The 10,347-nt window shown below is 32.8% G+C and overlaps 1 protein-coding gene across 1 annotated transcript; it reads right to left on the bottom strand.

Annotated features, from left to right (window-relative positions):
* Positions 1-4,855: 4,855 nt before the first annotated feature.
* LOC115701196 (delta(12)-fatty-acid desaturase FAD2) lies at positions 4,856-9,599 on the bottom strand. The gene is made up of 2 exons (XM_030628918.2): positions 9,266-9,599; positions 4,856-6,428 (listed from the first exon to the last, which is right to left on the bottom strand). Exon 2 carries the CDS (start codon positions 6,417-6,419, stop codon positions 5,268-5,270), a length of 1,152 nt encoding a protein of 383 aa, XP_030484778.2. The 5' UTR covers positions 6,420-6,428; positions 9,266-9,599; the 3' UTR covers positions 4,856-5,267.
* Positions 9,600-10,347: the final 748 nt, after the last annotated feature.

Below are 10,347 nucleotides of genomic sequence, written 5' to 3' on the forward strand. Positions count from 1 at the left end.
AAATGCTTCTTCTTCTATGCATAAGGGAGATTACGAAAATGTCTCACCTTCACAACCAAATATAATCATATATGATTCAAATTCATATTCTGATATATTGATAACAAATCTCCCTTTTTAGTGTATAAGTATGAAGTTCTTGAACTGTTTGTGGTTATAACCTTTTTGAATTTTGCATAGTGGGAAATAGATCGTGGTGGGGGCAAAACAATATTGAAATGTTAACAACTTCCCTTTCTCTATTAGTAAGAGCTTTTGAGATGTCAGATATATATATAAATGAATCCATGATCAGAGTAAAAACGAGAAGGAAATCAACAATGCTTGGCAAAATCACAGAAGAAAATTGGTCTGAAAAAAAAAAAGAAGGCGGATCAGTTATAGTGAGAAAAATTGGAAAAAAACTTACATAAACTGTTAAAAAGCAAAAATATTTACTAACTGCCACATAGCAAACTTAAAGGACCATAAAGACCACATTCTATAAATCTTAAAAAGAAATATTTATTTAAATAAGAGTATGTAAAACATTAGGCACACGTGGTGACAGGTAGTAACTTAACTTAATTTAAATTTTCAAAAACTGTTTTATAAAATAAAATTTATCAATCCCTTAAAAAAATTATTAAAAATGTATTAAGATTGGATTAAAAAAAATTACAAATGGATCTATCATTATGATCTAAAATAATATTTAAAACGAAAATAAAAATCATATAGAATAGTTTATAAATTGATAATTAGAATTGATGTCTCTACAAAATACACCATAATGAACAGAGAACTGCTAAAAGGTATCAATATGTTTAGCACTCTCCTATGTGTCATTATCACTATTAGTTCAATTAAGTATCATGTCTTATATAGTTTAATGTAATAATTTTTAAAGAGTATCGCTAATCAATCGTAAAACAATATATTTAGAAGTGCTAGGCACTACTAGTACCTAATATAATTCATGATTTTAGTAAATGCCGATTCAACATATTTCGTGCTAGAACATCACGGCAGAAAACAAAAATATATCGAGTTGGTCTTTTTCCACCAATTGTGATGTTATAATTTATGTGATCATAAATATGGCATCTACATGTATAGTTTGATTATAATAGATATATACATAACTCATTATATATCATATGCCATTGACATTACCGGCTACCTTGCACTATCTGAGAGTCTTCTTGACTCTTCATACTAATCATATTATAAACAATGACAGTTGAGAATTATGGGTTGTATCTCAAAATTAATTAGTAATAAATGAAATAATCCATGTTCTCAATAAATATATTATTCATTCTACGCCACAAAAAGTAACTAGCTAATTTTTTTCTTCTTCTTTTTAAATCTGCTTAATATGTTGATTATAAAGAAATCCCCTTGCTATCATATTCTGGTGATTTGAGTGTTTTTTTCATTTATTTATTTTGTATATGTATAATTATTGGGCATGGCGAATACAACAGTACCGATCACCTTTGTTCATTCAGGTTAATGAAGTCAAGAAAGACTTTGAAACTAGAAGTCAACGATGACATTCTAACTACCCCAGCATTTATTTTGTATATGTAGAATTCAACACATTGCTTTCTGGTTAATTTTACTAGAACAATCACCAAAATACAAATGACATATACTTGCCCTCAAATATATACAAATTGAAATGGTCTCACAAATCATTTTCAATAAACAAAAAATAACTGTTTGAGATAAAAGTTCAAGATTGGAAACTTTGCATTGTCCATTTCAAAAACAAAAAAGAATGAAAGAAACTCTGCATTGCCCACACTTCTTATATCACAATTGTAATGGAGCTATGTCTACTTTGAGTTTTATTTCTCACGAAATGGTAATTACAGAAAAAGACCAAGTGTTTAAGCTTTGATTTCAAAAGAGAGATGTTTTGACCTTGTGGATAATTTTCTAAATGTGAAAAATGAGCTAGAAGAGCTCTCCTTTTATAGGTGAAGGAGGTCCTTAAAAATAGGAAAAAATAATTTAAAATATGAAAAATTCTAAATTGGCTAATTTTGACTATAGATGATGATCTAACAGTCAAAATTAACTTTTAACGTGATAGTCAATTTTCTGAGCCCGAGTCACGGTGGCGAGGCCTGCTCCGAGTGTGTCAGAACTTATTTTCGTAACTCTCTTGGATGAAATTTTAGGTCGATAACATCAGAATTACGATTGAAGTGTGAAATGTGACCTAATATAACATTGAAATAGTTTCAAAACGCAAGTTGAATCGCGTCAATCAGATCAATATTGAGTGAGTTATAGTCATTTTATTGAAGGTTGTTTTGGGCCCAATGCTCAGGTTGACATCTCAGCGCCTAGGTTGACATCCATCGCCCAGGTGAACATATGATGTCATCCTGAACGCTAGATGAGTGGGAAAACATCGTGGGGATGTAATTTTTAATGCCTAAGTGATATTTTAACATCATTTAGTTCATTTCTGTCTTCTGGCAAAGTTGGTCACTAGTTCTCGAAGATATTGTTATTTTGTGGAAATGAGAGACTCTCGAAACACTTTATTTCTAGGAGGCTTTCCCATGTTGGAAATGAGAAATTCAAAGCTGTGAATTTGACTTCTCTGACTTCATGACTCTCAGTTATTTGAAAAACTAGATGGACGGTCGAGAAGGAATCAGTTCGGATAAGCAGAATCCAGTTCACCAAGTCATTTGTCAGTCTTGTGTTGTGTGCTTATTTCAGAGCTTCTGGGAACATTTTGATACTTCCAAGGTTCTTGAACTTAAGGACGAGGTCTCCTACCCCACTTTTTACCATCCCGAAAAGAATGCTCATATCAAATTTGGCATTTGAATGATCAAAACCAGCGCACCAGGTTGATTGTCAACCTGGGCGCTGGGCCCAACACCAGGTCAACCTGGGCATTGAGTTCAACTTTGAGGCCCTGGGGTTTGTGGTTTTCTCCCCAAGTTTGTTTGAATCTTCGTTATTCTAATGAAGGAAAAAATACCCTGAACATTTTTTCGAAAAACTAATTGAAAACAGTCTAGGTTGACAATATGTCAACCTGGGCACTGGGCCCAGTGCCAGATGTCAACCTGGATGTTGGGCCCAGTGCCAAGTGTCAACCTGGGTACTGGACCCAATGTTAGGTGTCAACCTGAACATTGGATCCCAATTTTGGCCCCTTAGAAGATCTGTTTGGTCCCCAAATAGTTGAATCTTAATTTTTGTTGAAAGCGAAGAATTTTCTCGGAAGAGTTCTTGGAAATGGCCCAAGTTGACAAAATGTCAACCTGGGGGAGCCCCTGTGTCAACATAGGCACTGGGCCTTGCTTCTCGCACCTGGAAAGTGTTGTTTCTTCCCCGAAAGTACCTATCTCCCCATTTTTAAAATAGAAATCAATTAAAAAATAAAAATGATAATATTTGTTATTGAATCAAATTTTAAGAAAGAAAATTAACCTAAATAAGAGAAAAGATAGGAAAAGGGAGGAGAGAGATTGAAAACAATCTTGGATTGAGAGGAGAGGAGAGTGAGAGATCGAGAATAATCTGAGACTGAGAGAGAGAGAGAGAGAGAGAGAGAGAGAGAGAGAGAGATCAAGAAAAGAAGAGAATGAGAGATCAAAATAGATCTAAGATTTAGAGAGAGAGAGAGAGAGAGAGAGAGAGAGAGAGTGAGAGTGAGAGATCTAAACAAATCTGAGATTGAGAGGAGAGAGAGAGAGAGAGAGAGAGAGAGAGAGAGAGAGAGAGAGAGAGAGAGAGAGAGAGAGAGAGAGAGAGAGAGAGAGAGAGAGGAATTGAGAAAAAGAAAGAGAACGGGAAAGATGAAGGATGCCTAAGAATGATTTGATCCAGAGAGGAAGATGACTAGTTTTGGCCATTGACGACAGACTTGAAGGAGTTGGATCAAGGTACTGGCCACTAGTGAAGTGTTGAAGAAGATGAAGATGATAAAGTAGGGGACGAGTTGGAGGACTTCAAGAGATCAACGGAGCAACTGAGCACCCAAGATGGAGGATGAGAGGAACTGCCACGTGAGTGTCTCCGACTAAGGATGATGGTTTTGTAGCTCTCGATTGGGTCTCTAGTGATGATCTTAGCTTACTTCTCGATTCTCCTCATTCTTATTCTTCTGGTTGTAAATATTTTTGGTTGTTGGGAAAATGCAGTTGAAAGAAGAAAAAAAAAAGAAGAGATTTTTAAGTTTATGTGACATTTTTATTGTTATGTTTGAACTATGGGGAAATGCAAGAAAAGTATACCATTTTTTATTTTTTATTTTTGAAAAACTACAACTAAAATATTAATTATGTATGTGATTCTTAGAGTTTAAAGGTGTATCTAATTTTGAATCTGTATTTTTCTTGCCAATTCTTTTTTAGGGGGGTTTTGTTGATTGTTATTTGATGTTAATGTACATTTTTAACATAACATGTATGTAATCATGTATTGATTAGAATTAAAGGATTTAACTAATGATTTTTAATTTTACTTAGTTTTTTCTTGAATAATTTATTTTAATTAGTTAAATATTTAATTTTTTAGTATTTAAAATACTTTTTAAATAAAAAATAAAAAAAATTAATGATTTGAATTTATTACTATCAAAATTCTAATGAAAAGTATTTTTATCACTAAAATTTTTATATAAATATTTACCATATGAAGTTGAGGATCAAAATGATCTGGCCAAAAAAAATTAGTGCAAAAGATGTTCAATGGTTTAGTAGTTTGTAAAACTTAAAATGTGTATAATAGTGGCCTTGTAAGGAGGCTAAACCGATTGTACAAAAATGTTATAGAGCAATAAAAATTCATCTGATTCATTAAAAACAAATTTAAGTATTCTGGCGGCAAATTCGTCTTAATAGAACTCAATTTTATTTCAATGAGAACAAGCAGAGGAAATTGATTTGAACCAACAGTCTAAACCAATGCTCTCGTAAACTACAGTAGACGCTTTCTTTCTGCCGAGAAACAAGACACATTCAAAGACAACCCCAACTAGACCTCAAAACTACACATCTTTCTCATCATCATATTTATTTTGTCTTTTCTCCATTTTAATAATTCTTAACCCATCATTTTTGGGGTCCACGTCCACATAAAATATAATTAGACACGAACAAGAAAATCAAAACGCACAGCTAAAACTAAAGCTAACCAAAGTACACGAACTAAACCACCGTAAAACAATACAAGTTAAAGAACAAAATAAGAACTTCCCCAAATCCCACCTGCAATTTCAGTTACGAAATTCGTTTGTGTTTACTTATTCAATCCCGAAGCTTGTTGTACCAGAAGACACCTTTGACTTCACCTTCATCAGCTTCGACAAAAACACATTCCTTAGTCTCTCTCCACATGGCTTTGTACACTGGTGTTCCGTCAAATTGGTAGTACTCTCCAAGTATTGGCTTGATAGCTTTTGTGGCCTCCATGGCATGATAATGAGGCATTGTGGAGAACAAGTGGTGAGCCACATGGGTGTCTGTGATGTTATGGAAGACCTTGTTCAACAAACCGTAATCTCTGTCCACTGTAGCCAAAGCTCCCCTAAGCCAATCCCACTCCGATGTATCGTAATGAGGCAACGATGGGTGAGTGTGTTGCAAGAAAGTGATCAGCACCAAAAACCCATTCACCACCAACAATGGGACTCCATACACGCATAAAACCCAAGCAAGCCCATTTGCCATAGCCAGCTTGTAAAGGCCGAAACACATTGCGAGAATGCCCACATCAGATAGGTATATCTGGGCCCGCTCACGGTCCGAGTAGATTGGGCCGTATGGATCGAAGTGGCATGCAAAACGGTCATAGGGCCGGCCCGAGACATTGAAGGCCAAGTAAAGAGGCCAGCCCAGAGTGAGAGTGATTGTTAGAGTGAGGAATCTGCCAGGGGGGTTGTTGAGGTATTTAGAGTACCATTTCATGGCAGACTTTTTCTTGGGAACAAAGACTTCATCTTTGTCAAGAGAGCCTGTGTTGGAATGGTGGCGACGGTGGCTGTATTTCCATGAAAAGTATGGGACGAGAAGGAAAGAGTGAAGGACTAAGCCCACGGTATCGTCAAGCCATTGGTGGTCACTAAAGGCGTGGTGGCCACACTCGTGGGCTATGACCCAAACACCAGTTAGGACACAACCCTGAATGAAGCCATAAATGGGCCAAGCCAGGTAAGACAGAGGGTGTGGGAGGAGGGGGATGTAACGAGTAGCAATATAGTAAAGGATGGCAGCAATGGTAAGGTCATAAACGACATAAGAGAATGAGCGAATGACAGAGCGCTGGAAACAATGGGGTGGAATGGCTTTTTTGATTTCGCCAAGTGCGAATGGTGGTTTTGTGTGTGGAACTCGTTTAAGGCTTTCGGCCTCTGATTTTTTTGAGCCTGGAGGAACATTCATTCGACCACCGGCACCCATTTCTTAAGTCTGTCAAAACAGAGGTAAGTTAGTTTAAGATTGAAATATCAAGTATACATTGAAAAAAAATAAAAATGCGTTGAAACAGCAAAGTGAAATGGACCCCCGGCACTCATTTCTTAAAGGCTTGCAATAATTGTTATTTTGACTGAGATGGACGGAATCATTTAGTAATTCATGTCATACTTGAGAATCATGTACACGTCTCTTAGATTATTTTATCATTTTATGTAAATATAAACGTTTATCATACAAAATATATATACATGACTGTGATGATATAACTACTGGCTAAAAGAAATGCTAAATTAACAAGCCATGTATAGAAAAGAAAAAATTAATAATCACACGAAAACGCGGCCAAGCTGAGACATTGACTTACAACTACAAGCAAGACTTTATTAGTATTAACTCAACCTAGTACTATTACAAGTTAAGCAGGTCAAAGGTTGCTTTCTCATAATTAAAATCTTATGGGTGAATCGAGGACTATAAAGTGGGAGTAATGAAATACTCCTATCTTATGATTGACATATATACATATAGATGATGTCAATCATTTATACAAATAGAAATTTTCTTTCTTTGTGCATAATATTTAATGATGAATGTCTATATCCATATATAAATTAGAGAGCATCACTTCTTATTTATTTTCCACATTTATTTCAGAAAATTTTAAATAATTTAAGATATTAAAAATAAAATTTAAAATTATTTATTCCAAACAAAACAAGTAAATTATAAAATATAATAATAATAATATTAATAAATATTTATATATAAATTAAATAAATATTTATAAATCAAAATGATTGTAAATATTCAAATTCTAATTATTTTATATATTGTTGTGTGTAACTATTTATTAAATTATAAAATTAATTAAAACTATAAAATAATATGTATTTAGCATATTAATTATCATAAAAATACTTACTTGGCCTCCTCGACATATATTTACTACTTCAAATATAACTATAATACAATATAAGAATTAATATAATTTATTTAATTGACCAAAATAGTGAACATTAATTCCCTCCCTACTGTTTTTTTAAAAAAAAATCAGATCTTTTTAATTATAAATAATATATATACAGAGTATATATGTTCTCTTACATAAAATGTAGCTATAAATTGCAATTCACATATTTAAAGATTGCAATTTAAATTTAAACTCAACATATTTAAAAAAAATAAAAAATAAAAAATAAAAATTAAACTCTCTTCACATATTTGAAAAATATTTTCTATTAATGTTTTCTTTAAAAAAAATAAAATAAAATAAAGAAAGTGTTCATAATATGTGACTTATCTATTTTAGTTACCAAAAATAAAATTCTTCTAAAAATATAACTAAACATAGTATCTGTAGATATATCAAAATATAATGTTACAATATTTATCAGCCAATTACATTTAATTAAGAATGGACCATATTTTAAAAAATCACTACCCTATATGTATATGGGAAAGGGTTGATTTAAGTGGGCCCACCGAAACAGCAAAATCCGATGGATATTATCACAACAACGAAGACAATTTGATAGGAAACCACAACTCCGAAGAAAGAAAAGCTAGCATGTTATGATATGATATTCAAGGACCTTTAATACCAACCACTAATGACAAGACTAGAGAAAGTGACAAGATTACATGTACCCCATTTATGATTTATTATCACCATACAATATTTTATTCCAAACTGGAACGCTACTAAATCACAGTGCAATTTAAATCGGTCCAAGCAAACCCACTAGGAACCGAAAAAGCACGCAGGGGCCCTTACAACTCACTACCCAGGCCATGCCGGCCAAAGCCAAACAAAACCCATATGTCTAATTTTCGAATAAAAAGCTCATAGATTTTTTTACTAAATAAATAATACCCACCCACCACCCTAATTTACAATGAAAGCACTTGTTACCATGTGATGACTATGTAAAAGTATAAATGACACATTAATAAATAAATAAAAAATGTAATGTTTTCCCTAATCTAAACCCAACACACAAACAGCAACAATAAAGCCAAAAACTGATTTTGGAAAATAATAAAATAAGATATAGGAGCGAGAAATCCAGTCACAAAAAAAACTAGGCAGCTTGATGTCACCATAATTAATTTTTTTATTTTGGGTTTTTTTGCGTGAAAGTGATTTTTATAATTATGATGGCCGACATGAATCAGATATTTTAATTAAAAAAGTTCAGGCTTTTATGGATCCAAATCATAAAGATATATAAGAAAATGGCATCAAATCTAATCCACAGCACTATTTCCATAAAGGAAAAAAAAACGAAGAAAAATAGAAAAACAATCCTAAACTACATCTGTTGAGATATCAAAATTAAGCTAATAAATAAAATATAAATACACAAACATATAAACATGTCTACATACTCCTATAAACATGTATACATAAAAGTAAAGAGATTCAATCGCATAGCCAAGATTCAATAAGAGTTTGAACAAGTCAGTATACTAATTTTTCGAAAGAAAAAAAGAATTTCTTTCATGTATAATATTACATAAACATCAAAAAACGAAACCAAAACTCAGATTAACGAGCATATGATATGTCAGACACATTTTAACAAAATAATCCCTTGGAAAAAAAAAAGAGGTCAATAATAATGAATTCCAAGCCAAACAATATAATAAACTCAAAGAGTTGGGAAGAATGTACATCTAGATCAGTAGATCTAAATAGCATTAGAATCATCACAAGAAAAAATCGAATATCGTCTAGATCGATAAACGTATACCATATCTATTGAATATTAATTCAGAAAAAAATTAGATTTACAGACTAAAAATAAATAAATGAACCAAAAAAATACCTGAAAGCAAGCGATAGAAGCGTTCTCTCTCCTTCGTTCTCTCTCTCTCTCTACGAGGTGAGAAGTGGCCGTTTGGAATGAGGCGGCCCTTTCTGAAGGGCTGGTTAGGCAATAGCCACCCTATTTAAGCTTTTTTCTCAGCCCAAAGGGTCCACTTGATCTTTCTCTCCTGGTTCGCTAAGCAATTTGTCCACGTGTCACATTTTTAAAGGACTGCTGTATTTGCTTTATTTATGTGAAAAGAGTAAATATGTTCATCGTTGATTTTGAAAATTTAACGGCTGAGATCGTGCCTCTATCAGTTAAAATATCTTGCCCCTGCTTCGTTGGAACGAACTTGGTGAGTTAAATAAAGAAAATAACCTACTTCTTTATAGCCTAATTATAATAATAACCCCTTTTTTATATGTAATTGTTTTTTAATTTTCTTCAAAATAATCATAACAAATTTAATATCAATATCAAACGGTGAAAAATATCTATAACTAAATTTAATACTGGTGCGGCTGAAGGGTTTCAATGGCAGTCTCCTCTGAACAAATAAAAAATGAATGTTGATGCTGTTTTACAAAACAAAGTTGGACGGAAAGTTATCATTAGGAATTCTACAGGTCAAGTTGTTGCAGCTCTTTTTAAGACTCTAATCGGTAGATACAGACCACAAGAAATGGAAGCGAAAGTTTTACTCTCTGGATTAGATTGGGCCTCTCATCATAACTTCCTTGTGAGTTTTATTGAATCTAATTCTCTTGTTTTAGTCAATTCTATTAAGGGACAATCAAACACTATTTTTTTCTTTAGTGATCTAGTGATAGAGATAGACATTAAAAATCATTTATTCAATCTTTTTCTGTTTGTGTATCTCATGTTAGGTGAGATGATAATCAAGTTGCTCACAGCTTAGCTAAACATGCTTTAGTGTCAGATAATGATAGATAATGATTGTACAAAATTCCTCTACCATCTTCTCTTTGTTGTAAATAATTATTTCTAATTTATAATAACATACTTTTATACATTAAATTGAGGTAAAATTACAGCAAAGCAAAAGTCCTAAAAATTGTGTATTGTCTATAATCTAA

Source organism: Cannabis sativa, chromosome 8 (genome assembly GCF_029168945.1).
Source record: "Cannabis sativa cultivar Pink pepper isolate KNU-18-1 chromosome 8, ASM2916894v1, whole genome shotgun sequence".
NCBI classification, from domain to species: Eukaryota; Viridiplantae; Streptophyta; class Magnoliopsida; order Rosales; family Cannabaceae; genus Cannabis; species Cannabis sativa.

Coding starts and splice junctions, on each gene's coding strand:
- LOC115701196 (XM_030628918.2), bottom strand. CDS start 6,419: ATGGGTGCCGGTGGTCGAATGAATGTTCCTCCAGGCTCAAAAAAATCA.